This window comes from Centropristis striata, chromosome 24, assembly GCF_030273125.1.
Source record: "Centropristis striata isolate RG_2023a ecotype Rhode Island chromosome 24, C.striata_1.0, whole genome shotgun sequence".
In the NCBI taxonomy this organism is placed as follows: domain Eukaryota; kingdom Metazoa; phylum Chordata; class Actinopteri; order Perciformes; family Serranidae; genus Centropristis; species Centropristis striata.
This window is the reverse complement of record NC_081540.1, coordinates 8,804,011-8,822,409: the sequence shown is the minus strand read 5'-3', so window position 1 is coordinate 8,822,409 and position 18,399 is coordinate 8,804,011. Positions and strand designations below refer to the sequence as shown.

The 18,399-nt window shown below is 37.8% G+C and overlaps 1 protein-coding gene across 4 annotated transcripts in view; it reads left to right on the top strand.

Moving 5' to 3' along the window:
• Positions 1–16,863, top strand: part of zgc:65895 (uncharacterized protein LOC393546 homolog) — a 35,308-nt gene extending 18,445 nt beyond the window's left edge. For 3 of the 4 annotated variants that reach the window (XM_059327822.1, XM_059327820.1, XM_059327819.1), the window contains 2 exons: positions 12,520–12,571; positions 15,196–16,863. In XM_059327822.1, coding sequence (XP_059183805.1) covers positions 12,520–12,571; positions 15,196–15,462 — 319 coding nt within the window. In that variant the 3' untranslated portion in view covers positions 15,463–16,863. Of the gene's footprint in view, positions 1–11,704; positions 12,191–12,519; positions 12,572–15,195 lie in introns of those variants that run through there. The other variant, XM_059327821.1, reaches the window with a different exon arrangement.
• The last annotated feature ends 1,536 nt before the right edge of the window (positions 16,864–18,399 follow it).

Here is an 18,399-nt window from a genome sequence, read left to right as displayed (position 1 = left end):
TGAGAAGATCTTCAGTGTTAGCGCAGCGACAGTGAGCTTTCTGACTGTTTACATTGACATGGAGCCCATTAAACACAAACACTGTGCAGGTCCATGTGAATGGGGCACAACTTCCTGTGACGTTTTTAATGTAGTCAGTGTGTTGGGAGGTTGTGTAAGATTTGATTGTGTAATCTTTATTGTAACGCATGGATGGCAGCGAGATTACCCCTCTTGAATCCCACTTTTATGTAATAGAAATGACAATGGGTGTGAAATCGTGTGCTTTTTGCTAAAACAAATGTACAAAATAACAGCATTCTTGCCAGTTTGTGTGGCATGTAGACAGAAGTGGAAGCAAGAGGAGAAAAAGATACGTGGATTGATTTTCACCTGATTGATTTTAGGCTTAAATTTATTTGTTTTATTTTTGTTTGGGCACATACATGGAAGAATTAAGCCTGATATAAAGTTAAATGATAATATATATTGATAAAAATATATATATTTTTAAATTACATAATTTCAAGTTTTCATCTATTTGAAAATAAATGATGTCTTTGTGTAGTTTTTAATTGGATATTTGTAAAATAATAATTAAAAAAATGATAATAATAATAAAAATATCATTATAGAAGGTTCTTATTCTGTTTTATTTAGACAGTGTCCCAACTTTCAGGTTCGTATCCATCCTGCTCCTCTATGGAAACAGCACAATCATAACCAGAAGGTTTTTTGTCCATTATAATAGTTATAAAGCCATAAATCATCTTAAAAATTTAATTTACAATTATATTACATTATTTTTACAACCTGTTTTGTGCTCTCCTCTCAGGTCTGTGTAAACAGCCTGTAGTTCAGTCAAAAATTCTTGACATTTTTTCACTTGACTCAGCCAAGTCATTCATGATTTCCTAGTTGCACTGAGGAGCACAGAATTAAATGTTGTTTTTTCACGATTCGGTTGGTAAAGCAATTTATTTTTTGGCTGATTTTTAAAAGAGACATGTAGAATGAAGTTATTCGGATGAAATATCACTATTTTCAGCTTGGATTTGGTTATTTCGGACAAAAATGTTCGTCACATGTGGTGTGTTCAAGGACCAACGGAAATGTCAAAATTGTATGATAATTTATATTTTTGTACTTTTCAAGTTCAACTTGCTGCTAAATTGCAAAGAATTTGAGTTTTCTTATGTTATATTAAACTAAACATCTTTCAGGTTTTGGACTGTAACAAACTAGCAATTTTATTGGCTTCACCTCCAGTTTTTGGATATTTTTCATGCATGGGAGTGTGTCCTCTTTACATAATCTTTTTTTATACATCACATATTTCTAGGCCTGTCACAACAATATCGACAGAGACTCGAACAGAGATAGTTGTTATCATTATATTTTTCCAAACAAATGTACCTTTAGTTCACCAGGCATTAAAATGGACAAGAAATTGAAGAAAACAAGGGTGGTCTAATAATTTTTTCCATGACTGTATGTGGAAAAAAACAAAAATGTGGAATTCTTTAAAAGAACAAGTATACTCTCTAACTTCTAAGGTGGAAAAAAGATTGAGAACTTCTGTGTCATGAGGTTAAATAAACCAAAATCTCTATATACAAACGTTTTATAAGCCAAAAAACATGAAGAGAGGTGTTTTAGTGATAAGATGTGTCAGAAAAAACACCAAATTTGTCAACAGGAAGTTGACAAATTTGTCAACAGGAAGTTGACAAATTTGAACCAAAATCTCCTAGACTTCAGAGGTTTAAAAAATGTGTTTTTGTGACAGGCCTACATATTCCTTGCTAGGGTTGTCAAAAGTATCGACAAAAGTGTCCGGATAAGATACTCATTTTCAAAAGTACCGATACCCCCCCTGTGCACAGCATACAACCTTAATATTGTTATAATGTCATCGTTTATTGTATTTATTTATTTTTTGCACTACCTCAGACCTGAAGCTTGTTATCATAGTTGCAGTTTCTTGTTTACTTAGTTACTTAGTTACTGATTTTTGTTATAAATATCTAACCTGTGGTTCTGTTAATTTTTACATGTTGCTTTTTTCTTGTTTATACAAATATTTCTGTTTTTTGGGGTCTTTGTTTTCATCCTTGTGGTATCGAAAATGGCATCGAGTATCGAATATTTTCCTGAGTATCGGTATCGAGTTGAAAATTTTAGTATCGTGACAACCCTAATCCTTGCTAAAACATTTTGTTGATAGTAGGTGAGGATTGATAGGTATGTCTGCAGCATCACTTAACCAGCACAGTCTCCTCTTTCCTCCAGTCTATAGTCTGAGTCTTCCTCTGTGGCCCATATGGCAGAGGCTGGTTATGTAAGGCATTGCGTGCATGGCAGAGACCGATTCACTTACGCTCCATGGAGCCGCTGCCCTGCAGCCCTGTGATGCCATGAGAGCTGCTCGACTTCTGGGCGTTCCCGCTCTTTGTTTTGTCTGTGTTTGGGCAAAGATCATCCCACGTTGCAAACAAGTCCAAGGCTGCTTTTTCCGGCTACCTACTTCGCTTAGTCATGAATTATAACTCGAGAAATGATTGCATGCTGCAGGTCCAAATTATATTATGCAATTCTCACTTTTCACCTACAAATACAAACATGTTTAATTGTCAATGTGTGTGTGCGTGTGTGTGTATTTAGAGCGCTTGATCTTGCTGTCGGCCCTGGTTCTCCTCTGTGTTAAATGCCAGTGTGCAAAAGCCTCCGAAACCGGATCCCGCCAGTTTGCAAACATGCCTGACACACAACCGGGACACGCACGCGCAAGCTCATGTCTCCCAACTGCTTGAGGACAAGTGATGCGGAAGGAGGCGGGCCAATCACAGAGCGGCACACAAAGCGGGATGGAAGGAGAGAAGGAGGGATATAAAAAAAAAAAAAAAAAGTAAAGCCAGTATTATAATGTCTGACATCTATTTTAGTCTCCTACTTGCAAATTGCTTTGTGACGTCGCCTGTTATAAAACACTTTTCTTACAACTTACGCTAGTTGGATTCCTTTCAAGACCACACACAGCAGCTTGAGTGATGACCCAGCTCCACTTTCACTCAAACTGCACAATAAAAGTGAGGCGGAAGCGTTACTTACACTCAGCTGGAGGCTTTTGTGGGAGAGAATGTGGATTTTGGTCAATGCCTTCTAGTGTATGTACAGCAAATACACAAGCGGGCATTGAGGTTTCTGTTGGCGTTTTTCTTGTTGCCTCTCTTCATGGTTTTGTGGCCCATAAAATGTTTATTTATATATGTTTACATTATAACAATATTTTGAGGTTGTATGCTGTGCACAGGGGGGGTGTCGATACTTTTGAAAATGAGTATCGTATCCGGATACTTTTTTGAGTATCAATACTTTTGACAACCCTAGCAAGGAATATGTAGGCCTGTCACAATAACACATTTTTTTAAACCTCTGAAGTCTAGGAGATTTTGGTTCAAATTTGTCAACTTCCTGTTGACAAATTTGGCGTTTTTTCTGACACATCTTATCACTAAAACGCCTCTCTTCATGTTTTTTTGGCTTATAAAACGTTTGCATATAGAGATTTTGGTTTATTTTACCTCATGACACAGACGTTCTCAATCTTTTTTCTACCTTAGAAGATAGAGAGTATACTTTTTCTTTTAAAGAATTCCACATTTTTGTTTTATTCCACATGCAGTCATGGAAAAAATTATTAGACCACCCTTGTTTTCTTCAATTTCTTGTTCATTTTTATGCCTGGTACAACTAAAGGTACATTTGTTTGGATGAATATAACAATAACAACAAAAATGGCTCATAAGAGTTTAGTTTAAAAGCTGATGTCTAGACATTTTCCATGATTGTCTTGATAATGATTTTGGTTATTATCAAGAAAACTATGGGAAATGTCTAGATATCAGCTTTTAAACTAAACTCTTATGAGCCATTTTTGTTGTTATTGTCATTATACATATTATCATTATATTTTTCCAAACAAATGTACCTTTAGTTGTACCAGGCATAAAAATGAACAAGAAATTGAAGAAAACAAGGGTGGTCTAATCATTTTTTCAATGACTGCATGTGGAAAGAAACAGAAACGTGGAATTCTTTAAAAGAAAAAGTATAGTATATCTTTAGTTGTACCAGGCATTACATTAACAAGATATTGAAGAAAAAAATGGTCTAATAATTTTTTCCATGTATTTATAGTCCAGGGTTTGATAAGTGCTTGCATTTTCCTTAATCTAGTTCTGTAGAATGCTGCTATGAAACATAATTGCTTGTTTAGAGCATGATAATATCTAATCTAATGTGATTAAGAAGTAAAATAATCACTTCTGTATGTATTTATATAGATATCTAATGTACCACAACTGTATGCTGCTGGAAAAGCTTGAAAATGTACCTTGAAAAGTGCTTGAAATTGATTTATGATGACATATTTGAGATTAGACCGTATTCTATGATCTCTCATTGATTTTCAAATTTAAATATTGTTCATTGAACAGTGTCTTCTTTCATACGAGTGGAGAAAAATCCACATTTAGATGTTTTTCTTACTAACCTTTTGCGTCCATATATTTGATTTCAGAAAACTGTTAATCCAAAAATGATAATCATCTTAATGTAAAATATTTATATATCTGTTAATTAAAGTGTGATTAAAAACAATGCTTGAGGCGTAACTGCTTAGCATCTGTAATAAACAGAAGCCCAAGCAGTAAAAAAAAAATGTTTTCCCCAAGCTAAGAGGCTAAAACAACGATTTTAAAGATAGGTGTCACTTTCCACTGCGTCTATGCAATGAAACTTTATATTTTTAACAATGTGAGCAATGCAAGAACCATCTGTTGTGTCATTATTGGTCCACATCGTCTGCTGCCACTGTGGCTGCACACCCGCCCTTATGTAAGCTGGGCAGGGTGTGGCAAGATGAACACCACCACTTCATCTCTACTCAGATCTGTTCAATCTTTAAGTCTGGGGAGCGTTTGTTAAGAAGGTAGAGAAGTGATTAACGTGTCTGCAGCTGAAAGAATTTTGTGATGTGTGAAGATGTGTGAAGGCTTCAGAGAGAGCTTGTTACCAACTGATGAAGCCTAATAGCTTGGCTGATCAGCATCACAGTTGCCTTGCCAACTAGGAAAACTTACATTTGGCTATAAAGTCCACTTCAAATAAATCAAATTATTTAGGGCTGACAGGTTAATCAAATTTCTTCTTCTTCTTCTTCTTCTTCTTCTTCTTCTTCTTCTTCTTCTTCTTCTTCTTCTTCTTCTTCTTCTTCTTCTTCTTCTTCTTCTTCTTCTTCTTCTTCTTCTTCTTCTTCTTCTTCTTCTTCTTCTTCTTCTTCTTCTTCTTCTTCTTCTTCTTCTTCTTCTTCTTCTTCTTCTTCTTCAATTTTGGCTTAAACTATTTTGAGAAGTTGAATAAAATTGTACTTTTTTTCATTATTATAAATTGAATATATATTAGTATGCAGTGGATTGTGGCAGAACATTACAACATATTTGATTAAAAAAATATTAATATTTTCATATATTCAATTGATATATTTAGTAGTTTTCAGTGAGTTGTCAAAGTGCACTAACTTTTATCAATTTTTAAAATTTTTATATTTAAATCAGTATGCATATTTAACTGATTATTACATTTTTTTATGAAATATAAATAATAATAAAAAAGATATATTGCATTGTAGTTCCAAATTCAATGAGTAATCTAAATATAACTTGAAATGGTACAAAATCTTCTTAATATAATAGTGATAATGATTTTTGCAGTAATGGAGCAGCCCTCTTATTATTATTATTATTATTATTACATGATCACTACTTTTCCCTGCAGCATGTTTATTGTTGTCCAGTAACTAAGTCTCCCACATGTATACAATAAGCTTTAACATAGTGGTTAGGTAATATATGGGTCAGGCCTTTGCACATGCCACGTACACAAGCTTTAGCTGGACGTGGATACATAATGAATGAAAGCATCCCATCTGTGATGCGGTGACGTTGAGGCCTCTCGCTATTGGCTGCGCCGCTCTGTTGCACGGTCAGCGATTGGCTTAAAGTCGACCGTCTCCACATCAGCTCCGCTTTAGACGAGTTTCGAGCCTTTTGTTCTGAGCGGGCATGCGTACATGACCCCAACCCTGAAAGTACACAATGTACAGATATCATATAGGGTACATGTTGTACTAATCAATAGAAGCAGACACGCTAAGTCGCATGTTGACAATCACACTTTTAGAGACGTTTTCCCGTTCTGTAAAACAAAATAAAACTTGTTTCGCACTGTTTACTATTCCTTGGATTAGTGACACATACAGTGGAGGGAAGAATAGAAGACGTGACCTCCACCTAATGAGGTTAATATTTTCACTGCATGCATTGAGCCCAATCCCACCAACAAACCGCCATCTTGTGTTCCCGTCTTCGCCCCGGCCTGTCCTCCCTTTGTTCTCTACGCTCCCTCCACTCCACGCTTTCACATTTTTTTTTAATTTCACCCTGTTGATGCTTTAAGTTTTCTTGTCACCACCACTGTTCAGAATGTAATGTGCGTCCGCGTGGGAGCCTTTTTGCTCGCTAACGTGGAGTTACACGTGAGGCATGCTCCAGTGGAGAGCCATGCTGCGAGTGTGTACGTGTCCAGTGTGCATCCACTGATGTGGAGCGACAGGACGGTTAGAGGCGGGTGCAACATACACATTCTCCTTAAGAGAGCGTGAGGAAATGTGAGGGTTGCAGGAGGTGCATGGTTGGTGTTATATTCAGGGTTCGGACGGGTGCTTGAAATCCTTGAAAATGCTTGAATTTAAATGTATTTTCAAGGTGTAAAAGTGCTTGGATTTTGGATAAAGTGCTTGTAAATGCTTGAAATTCTTACTGTATTTCTCTTGCAATCTGACTATATCCATCTATAGACTATAGATAATCACATGTTCAATGTAAAGAATAATGAGTAGCCTATCTGAAATGAAGACCATTCCTCCTAAAAGTGTAACACCATCGCTGTTGGTATGGTTAAGTGAAATCTCCCCTTTTAGTATGTAAGTACTCATCTAAAACATGCAGTTTACAACAGGTGTAATAAACTTATTATTTATTTTCAAAATATTTTTTTTTTTGTAAATATGTACTATTTAAATATGTATGTTTAGGGGGGAAAAAGGTGTTAATTGAGTAGTGGAGAAGGGGTAGGTTTAAATAAGCATATGCTTCATCCTACTCCTTTTCGGACATGTTGCGTTCACAATACAGCTTTTGTTTTGACTATTGCTATTTTTTTGTTTTTTTGTTTTGATTATTCTCATTGGATGTATTTGTTTTTGAGTTTACTTTGTTGTGTTACTCACACAAAAAAATGCTGAACTGAACTGAACTGATACTGGATACTGCTTGAAAGTCCTTGAAAAATGCTTGAATTTGACAACTGCTAAAGTGTACGAACCCTGTATATTATTATTATTATTATTATTATTATTATATTATATATTATATAGAGGGAATTTAAGGGAGAAGCCATCTCCATCAGAGAGGATGTTGCAGGAAACAAACAGGAAGACGTGATGTTGGAGAAATGGACGGGTGTGGCTTGTTGGCGTGCGAGCGGGGTGTGTGGTCAAAAGTAGCTCATCCCATTGGCCGGATCACCTTAATCTCTGCCGACAGTTTATGTAACAACAGAAGGGGAGGTGACGTGACTCCTTATGCCCGTGACATCACATCGCACCCACCTATCTCCCCTCACCATGCATCCAATCGTCTGAGAGGCTATATGGGATGCAAGATTAGCAAAACGGGGCAATCGGAAGGAGACCCGTTGTACGCACATGCACACTCTCATCCCCGTCCTCCATTGTTGATCAGGCTCCCCTTATGAGAATGTCCCACAGCTAAGGGGAGCAGGGGGTCGGGGGCCAAAGGGCGTGAGGTCAGGAGGACTGAGGAGGTGCAGTGGTAGAGGCGGCGGGTTTGTTTTGGGGGGTGCGGGTGGCGGAGGCCCTCTGGTTTTGGTCGGAGTTTGTGTTTTAGCATCAATGAGAGAGAAGGGGCTGCCCGGGGCAGGAGGAGCGCCTGGCAGGGACGCCATGGCCGTGAAGCTGCTCTTCTGGGAGCTGGAGAAGCATCTGAAGAGGTAACGATGGCTGTGGTGTTGTCAGGGGTCGTCGCCGGCGTGGCGGGGGTCAGGCCCGGGGATTTAACGAGGGGCTTTGTGTCGTTCTATCCGTCTTGATTGTTGTGGTAGCTGATTGTTTTTTCCGTCTGGCGTTTCGAGCGCGACCTGCAGGAAACTCTACCTGCAAATGTACCTGCAGCAAAGCATCAAGCATGCACATACTGCCGATCAGCCGCCCTCGAGGGGCTACCGGTGTGTTCGAGGACACAATGTTCTTGCTTCTGCACATGCATGTTGTTCCGCCTGACTGTGTGTGAGCATGAAAGTGAGGCTGGCTGATGTTCATTCAGTGGAACACGGATAGATCCAGACAAAAAACTTATCTAGTTGAATTTATTCCGCCAAGCTCAACTGCCAGACATGAGCATCATGTTCCAGTCCATCAGTTAATCTAATTAGCTCATGTTTACTTCCCTTCGCTCAGTTATCGCGCCACTAATAGACTTCAGTTCCCAATAAACCAATATGTATACAACATCAAATCCACAAACAACAATGAGATGTTTTTCCTGCAGTTGACCAACTTTTGTTTTGCCCTTAAAGCCCAATTTATCTTAAATCCCAAGCAGTCTCAGGTGTGTGTGTGTTTTTTTTTCTCCTGTTACATTATTACACTGTGTCCTTGTTTTTAGCTGCAGTATATATCTCCTGCAGCTCTATTGAAACAGCACAATCATGGCTGGAAAATGGCTCAAAATATCTTTTGTGCAGTGTAACACACTTATAATGGCATAAATCTTTAGAAAAAATATATATGCAAGTTAAAGTTTTGACTTTCTTAAGAAAAAAATTAGAATCTATACATGAAACATTTTCTTAAAGTGCCCACAAGTGTTCCACACGTTATACATAATGAACTTTTTAGATCTTTCCAACCTCCAATGTTAAACCTCTCTTGTCCTCTCCTCTCTGCTCTGTGTAAGCAGCCTGCAGTTCAGTCCAAGTTTTACTGAATTTTTGTCACGTGATCGTTGGTCTCTGCTGAGTTATTCATGGCTTTCCATTTGCGCTGAAAAATGCAGAATTTAATGTTCCTTTAACAGGATCTGGTTAGTTAAGTGAATTTAAGAATAAAGTAGATTTGATTAAATATTTTAAGCTTTAATTTTAAATGTAATTTTAATTTTTTCTGTGGGAAACTATAATTCCTATCTGAATAGTTTCTGACTGATAAATTTTGCAATTTTTTAAATTCATTTAAAATGTTTTAATATATTTATATGCCTCCACACATGCAATAACAGTTGCTGGAACTTGAAATTTGACAATAATTTGTTTTTTAAACTGTTTATGGCTATGTTTTTATTTTTCATTTTCTAAAGAAAATATTCCATTCAGACCTTGAATTGAATCCTAGAGATTTATTTTTATTTTTTAACTCTACAACCGCACATACATGTGACACTGCTCCTTTTGTAAGAGAGAAAAAGAGGAAGTCGCTCAAGCCATTATTTTCCACTTCTCTAAAATCACTCTATTCTATCAGCGTTTCCTTAATAGCTAAACCATAAAATATGAACATCTGAACAGTTTGAGGTTTCTGATCTCCCATGTTGACACACTTCCACCAACTGAACTTGACTCATTGGATGTTCCAGCCAGACACAGACAGATATTTATATATATATATATAACAGCTTAAAGGTGCTTAAAGGTGTCTGAAAGCAGCTCCTGACGTGAAGTCAAAGATCTTAAAGCGTTGTTGTTGACGCTCTTACGTGTGTCCAGTCAGAGTCAATGACAGGTGTGAATGAGCAGCAGTTAGAGATCAGCTCAATTAAAATGTGTCTGTGTAGTGTAACACACCACAGTACACCGGACAGTTTTTCTTTCAGCATTTTTTACACAATATTGAGCAGCTTCTTGAGTAATTTACACCTCATGGTCGAATCAAAAGAAATGAAAATAGCTTATCAGCTCAGTATGTTCCTAATTATTTTAGATATCTTTGGAAAAAGTCTTTTATGTCTGACCAACAGTACAAACATCTTCAGTTTAATATCTTAGGAGACAATAAATTGACCAAATATTCACGTTGGAGACACTGGAATACATTTTTTTTTTAATCGTTTTTGCTTTAAAAAAATAAAATCATATTTGACGGATACATTAACTGACCTACTTGAACTATTTGCACTTTTCAGGCAATTTTTTTAATTGAAAATTGCTGAAAAGATGAGTCAGTTAATGAAGAAACTTGGCGATGTTTTGATAATTAACCATTACATAATTTAAGTCATTTGTCAAGTAAAAAAGGGCATTTTTATGTTTTTTTCATTAAAGTAAGTTAAAGGAAAGTAACCATTTGTTATACCTCTAGTTCCCTAGGATATCTGGATAAAAAGATATATATATATATTTTTTTTTACAATAGATAGATTGTAGAGACTTTTTCACTCAACCAGACTTACTGAGAATTGTTTTTTTGTGTGTTTTTTTTAACCCTAATCGAGTCATCTTTCAGATATTGGTTCAATAAGTTAATTAATCTATCATTTAGGCTATAAAATGTCATAACATTGTTAAACCTTCACATTTTTCTTAGGGTTCAGATATCTTGACAGGCAATGTATCATGGGTGTAAATAACATCAAATAAAATATTGTTACCATATTTTTTTCTTGAAGCAAATTATCTGATTAAACAAGATTTATAGGAATAATTGTGACCCACACAAGCAAAGAATATTTTCTGTTGAGCGAATCATAGTTTTACACATCAGAGTGTAACACAGAACAGAGGGGTGGTCCTGTGTTACTGTACAGAACAGCGTGTTCCCATTTCAGCTATTCAAACTGATCTAATGAGGACAAAGACCCTTCTACTGTTTCTACTCTTATCTCTTTTTTTTTTCTACTGAACACACTGCACACACTGTCGGTGTGAGTGTTTACTTAATGGACAGATCTGAGGTCAGCTTGCGGGCAATTGATCACTCAAATTACAGTGTGACAGTCGTGTCATTATTTGTCTATGTGACCTCTTAAAGCCAACAGGTGGAGACATTGCATCAGCCAATCAGTTTGTATAAGTTTGTCCATCACCTGAAGTCCTCTTGAAATCCTTGAAATCCTTGAAAATGCTTAAATTTTAATGTTAATGTTGTATTTTCAAGGTATAAAAAAGTGCTTGGATTTTGGATAAAGTGCTTGAAAATGCTTGAAATTCTTACTGTATTTCTCTTGCAATCTGACTATAGATAATCACATGTTCAATAAAAAAATAATAAATTGAATATTGAGATTAGCAAACTGTACTTTTGGTTGTTAAAAGTGTAAAACCATCGCTGTTGGTATAGTTGAGTGAAATTACCCCTTTTAGCATGTAAATACTCATCTAAAATGCAACTTACAACCGTTGTAAAGTCCTGGAAAAGCTTGAAAATGGACCTTAAAAGTGCTTGAATTTGATCACTGAAATAGTGTATGAACCTTGAGTAACATAGACTTCACTTTTTTTCTTCTTCTCTGGTCCTAAACTGCTACATAACTGTGCTAAGTCCTCTTTCTTTCATTCCGTGGGTGGATGCGGGCTTTTATAGAGGACGTTGCAGCAGGTAGAGGGATGCTGCATATATTATTACGATGAGGGAGCTTCCCTCCAATCCGCGGCGTTTCCTCGCATATATTATGCTAATGAGCTCCCCTCTCCGCCAATCACGCGGCCGCTGGCGCCGTTTCCCCCCTGCATACATTATCCAGCGAGAGGGAGCCGCGGTGAGCGCGGAGCTGCAGCCCCGCAGCTCAGTCTTTGTGTGGCTCCGTCCCGGCTGCGAGCTCTCGGCGGTCGCTCCCGGAGAGCACACCCGACATCCTGCACTTAATAATGCGCGATTTTTTCTACTTTTATACCGCTGGATTTCCAGTTTGCGCCGCCGAAGAATCGCCTTTGGAGGTTTTAATGGGCTGGATAGCATGAATTCCCAGTGTTACACGGTGGCGATGGATCTTGGCGTTTGTCAACTGAGGAATTTCTCGATATCGTTTCTGTCCTCTGTGCTCGGGAAGGAGAGTGCGTCAGTCCGGGTTGACAATAGGTAACGTTTCTAAGCTTTTCCTGCGCATTATCTCTCTGTGTGATATGGGATGTGCGGTGCGTTCAAATGCCTCATTGATTCTCCGCCATCGAACCCCGCATTCCCCACCTCCATTTACTTTAATACAACATACATTTCCTCATCACTGTTTCATAATCTCACCCTTATAGGCCTTTTTTTCTCTCTTTTTTTCTCTCTTTTTCTCTCTTTTTAAATCCGCAAATGCCAGTCGCGTAACGGAGCCAGTTCATCAAACCCACCCTGCACTAATCATCTAACGCAACGTTATGCTGTTAATAATAAAACCTGTTTTTCTTTCTGTTTTGCAGCTCTTCCGGTGCAAGTGTTGTGGCCATTGACAACAAGATTGAACAAGCAATGGTAAGCATCTCTGATCCAGGCACTGTTTGTAAATAGGCCCGTCTCTTTATGTATGCCAGCGGTGTTACGTAAACCAAGGAGCTGCCTGACTGTATGCTCTGACTTTGTCACGTAGTATGTGCCAGTTGTGTAATATTTTAAAGATAATGATAGGGTTTTATATACAGAGATTAGCAGGTTGACATGCAGCTATTTGAATGAATGAATGAATGAATGAATGAATGAGGAGCATAGATGTGTATTTTGTGTGACATTTAGCTGCAGATGCGTCAAACCCGCATTATTTCCCGCATATCTGCACCTGCTGCGTTGTTAATTAGAAGCAATAGGAGATTCCTGCTCTGTCACGATTTAGACCGATGACCTCCGGTCCTGCTGGCAATTTGGAGTGGGCCAGGCTAAGGTTCACACGCTATCCCCTCTCCCTCTTGCTCATGCATATACATGCACCGTCTCCCCCTCTCTGTCCCGTGTTGCTAGGCAAGCAGCAGCCTCCCCGCAGCTCAGTATAAATAACTCCGCCGGTGATTGGCTCCTCCCATCCCGGTGCAGGAACATTTTGTTCCCTCGCTGCGTGCTGGGGCAGGGAGGAGGTGGAGGAGGAGGAGGAGGAGGAGGAGGGGCGGGTCCACAGAGGAGGGGATGCTCAGATTATTAAACGCAAATCCTCCTTCAGCAGCAGACACAGCATCATGGCTCTGCACTATACAGCAGTTCCAGCTTTTTCTGAGGCGTTATTGCATGCATGGGGTTTTCCATATGCAAAATTAGTCTGCTGTGTCACAGGTAATTCCCCCTTAACGGGCTGTTTGTGAGTCAGTTTTCCTGCAGTTACATCCAGAGTATTTTTTGCTAGTAGAAGCTTGTATGAAGTGTATGTATGGAGTAAAAAAAGAGCCAAAACTACATTTTACATAGTCAAATAGAAAGGAAGAAAGATACTCATTTAGTCCTCACAGTGTTCAAAAATGCTCATTAATGATGCATGCACTCAAAGCCACAATGCCAAAAAAATGTTCCAAATGTTTCAACATGAGTCTTTTTTCTGAGTTGGATAATTTAATATCAATATTCTGAAGAAGACTGTCGTTTAGAAGCATTTTTTTTTTTCAAGACGTCTATTTTTACCATGGTCAATAACTCGCCGACAATAAAACTAAATAAAAAAAGACTAAAGAGACATTGTGAAATTGCTTGTTTTGTCCGAAGAGAACCAAACCCCGGTGATATCAATCGCAGAAAAGCACTAAAATCCATACATGAGAAAACGTTTTATAATAACACACTTTTAATTGATAAAAAGTGAAAAAAAATGCATGTCACGATTCCCCCGAACCGAGGTGACGCCCCTCTTGCTCGTTTGACCAACAGTCCAAAATCCCTCCCAAACTGGAACGAGGGGAGTAAGAAATGTTGACACACTGTATCACGATATTATCTTTCGTATTGCCTCTCAAAAGCACTAGCTACTTTAAATATTACTTTACATGCAAAGATTTAAGGCACAAAAAGTAATGCAATATATACAAAGGCACATCTTTCTCTTCTAACATCATAAAAACACTTTTTGAAACTCATATTTTGCTGCCTATGGTAGCGTGTTCTTTATACTCGAGCCAGACCTGACAGATATGGAATTATTAATTATTATAATTATTCTGACACAGATTTTAGGAGGATAAGATCAATTTATATCCTAGTAGTTAATATATTTCATTTTTGACTTGGGATAATAAACACCTTTTCTATGTCCTCACACAGTGATATAACTGTATAAAATAGTATTTACAATATATTGCTTTCAACAAATTCTAGAAATGATAATCGAGGAAATAGGAAATAAAGAATAATTAGAAATAAAATAAATGTCAATACTGAAAGTTCATAACTACTTCTTAAAAAATTATATTTACAATTTGAACACAATGTTTATTGCATTATACAATCATGGAAAAAATATCAGACCACCCTTGTTTTCTTAAGTTTCTTGTTCATTTTAATGCCTGGTACAGCTAAAGGTACATTTGTTTGGACAAATATAATGACAACAACAAAAATAGCTCATAAGAATTTAATTTAAGAGCTGATATCTAGACATTTCCCATGGTTTTCTTGATAATGATTTTGGTTATTATCAAAAATAATGGCTAGATATCAGCAAAAGTTTTAATATATGTGCATATCAAAGAACAAATTCACAAATACTGCCAAAATGGATATGCCTTTGATCGGCCAATACATCTGCCAGGCTCTAATTTGGCAGTTTTCCATAAAATTATGTTAAAAAAAAAAACAATAAATTGACATCATAACACTAGATTCTTACAGATGCACAATCCCAGTTGGAAAATGACACAAATGATTATTTAATTTTTATTTATCCTTTATTTTCTTGAGGAATCATTGACATTGATGTCGAAAGTACAGAGAAAACACATGCACAAACATTAAAAACAGTTACAGTGAAAGGCAGAATTATTGGTTATCATCGTTTCATTATTGATATATTTACATACATATATACATAAAAACGTTTCCGTATGTCAAAATGTGGTTGAAGAAGATCTCCTTGTCCTTCTGAATGACATCACTGACTTCATCCCTCTTTGTGTCTCCGTCCTCAGGACCTGGTGAAGAGTCACCTGATGTACGCCGTGCGCGAGGAGGTGGAGGTGTTGAAGGAGCAGATCAAAGAGCTGATCGAGCGCAACTCTCAGCTGGAGCAGGAGAACAACCTGCTGAAGAACCTGGCCAGCCCCGAGCAGATGGCTCAGTTCCAGGCGCAGGTCCAGACCGGCGGCTCCCCGACCGCCACCGGCCAGCCGCCGCTCCCCATCCCCGCCGGGACGCAGATCCTTCCCTCCGCACAGAACTCGGGCACGTCTGCGTAACACAGAAAGTAGAGCCCCCTCGTGATGAAAGACAGAGGGGATGGAAGAAAGAAGAAGAGGAGGAGGAGGAGGAGGGAGGAGTCTTGCCATACTGTGAACTGACTCTAGCAACAAGACCGACTATGCCACCGCCTCGTGGAGTGCACACTTTTAACCAGACAAACTTTTCTTTTGTTGCACATTAAATTAAAGACTACGGAGTTGCACCGGTGTCCGCTTTTATTACCTGCTTCAGACAATCTTCATCGCCGTGACGATTAAGGAAAAGGACAGCGCCGGTCCAGCAGAAGGGGCCGGCCAATCAAGGGACACCACACGCTCGCCAGTGTCCAATCCCTCGCCTCGGTGTCAGCGTGTCACCTGAAAGTGTGCCATCGTCTTATTTCGCCCCCCTTTCTCAACCCCCCCGCACTCTCCATCAGCACACGATTTTTTACTCATCTTGTTTTTTTAAGTACTGTGGTCCTGCACTTTTTTTCAGACGGCATTAAAAGGGACGACCGCAACCCCCATCTGGAATGGGAGTCATTTTTCTTTACCCGAAGAGTCGACAGGGAGGTTCTAAAGAAATAATATATATTAGCCGCGCCTCATCGCTCACTTCGAGAACTCTTTGTTCTTCTCCGAGGTTCACGTTGCCGTCCCCGCCCCTCGGCGCACTCTCCCTGCTCTTAGACGGAGCATTAAACATTAACGCAGGGAATCATTTTGGTTTTTTTTAGGGAAAGGTTTTTTTCTGTTGTTGATGTAATTAATGTCCTGTTAAAAAAATTTGATGGAAAGGCAAATAAGTAGGACATGACTGTTTATAGGTAGTGAACTTTGTACAAAAATTTCCAATTCAACTCTGCCAAGTGCCTGGTTTCTAACCATAGATACATATATAAAGCTTTTTTAGTTGTCTTATTCAATATGTAAATATATATATGTGTGTGTATATATATATCTATGGTTTTGCCAGGTTTTGAACTACCTGTGATGTCATTCCTCAGGGCGGGAACACAAAGAGGATTATTTACCTCGACACTAAGATGCTGTCTCTCCTGCAGTGACACACGGCCTCGTACTGTATGTGAACTCTCCTCAGCTGTCGCTTAACTCACAAATGATCTGGACTATTTTACCGTTTGGGACGTGTTTGATGTTGTTTTTTTTTCATGAATGACAATGGGGTTTTTTTTGTCTTTTTTTTTTTTGTACAGCCAAGTGTTTTGAGTTGCTCGCTGTGCAACTGGAGCGCTAAACACAATAATGAGACACTTGGCAAGAAAAAAAAGGAAAATGCCTAGCAGAAGTATGTCGATGTTTTGTGCATGTTCCTCAGCCCATCACAAATGTGACGTTACAATTGCACTAGACAGTTGCACCTCAAATAAAAAATTAAAACTAAAGTAAGAAGTGGATTGTTTCGGGTTTGTTTTTTAACAGCGATTTAGTGTTTTAGATACAAGTCTGACGTTTTCTAGAAGACAGTTGGTGCAAGAAAGACACGTCATGCTACAATCTGTTAGCTTCCTTTTATTTTCTTGGTACATTTAGCCATCAATATACTACAAATTTTAGCATTTTCTCCCTCTGGAAAGCCTAAAAGTCTGGATTTAAGTCATTAAAATTAAGTTAAAAATAATATAAATACATTTTTAAAAAGCTGTGTTCTTTCATGCACTGGTCGATTATTTATGTTGAGATTTCTGTCCTGACATTTATGCAAAGTAGTGCAGATTTAGTGAGATAATGCCTCATTTGCAAATGTATAAATACAATTTAATAAAACATGTAATACAAAAAGAAAAAATCCTGAATGCAAGTGATAAACCTGAGAAGTTTGATGCTACAATCTATTAGCAATGTGTTCTTTTGGTAAATTTAGTCATAAATATACTACAAATTTAAGCATTTTCTCCCTCTAGAAACCCTAAAAGTCTGGATTTAAGTATTTAAATGAGGAAAAACATAATATAAAAAGATTTTAAAAAGTGGTGTTCTTTCATGCACTGGTCGATTATTTATGTTCAGATTTCTGTCCTGGAATTTATACAAAGTATAGTGCAAATTTAGTTAAATAATGCCTCACTTGTAAATGTATAAATACAATTTAATAAAACTTGAAATGCAAAAGGAAAAAATGCCTTAATGCAAGTAATAAACTGGGGACGTTTGATGCTACAATCTATTAGCAATGTGTTCTTTTGGTAAATTTAGTCATAAATATACTACAAATTTAAGCATTTCCTCCCTCTGGAAACCCTAAAAGTCAGAATTAAAATGAAGGTTAGAAAAAATATAATTCCATAATGTAAAAATACATTTAAAAACGCTGTGTTCCAGGTGATAAATAACCCTTACTGCCTCCCAGTTCACCCACACATCCCAGTTAAAAGCATGAATGGTTGTTCCTCGCTTGACCTCATTACACATGCGCAGTAGAACCTCCCAATGTAAACATATATCCCTATATGAAGAGCTCTCATTGGTCACATCTGACCGAGCCCCCTTATAGCCGTCTGACGGAGGCTCCGCCCACCGCACGTGGACCTGCACGCTGGTAGCGAGGGCGCGCGAACGGGAGCGCGCGAGAGTATAGGAAGACGTCATGGGAAAGCGATTATAGCAGCAGTGATTAATGTGTTTATTCCCATGTAAACTGGTTTAAAACTAATATTATTTACAGTCATTCAATAGGTAAGGATTGTTTATTTTTACTGATAGTAGGCAGTGAGCGTGCATTTTAATCTCCTATAGATTTATAGTTCTTCTGTGATGTCTCTATAGTATTAATGTAAAATTTAAGATAGGATTACTATAAATCATTTTTATAATCTCAGGTCAACATGTACAGATGCTGCATACTTATGTAAACCCAGTGCATAACCCAGACAATAACATAATATATACATTACAGTCATGCAAAAACTAGTTAGACTAAATATTGAATAA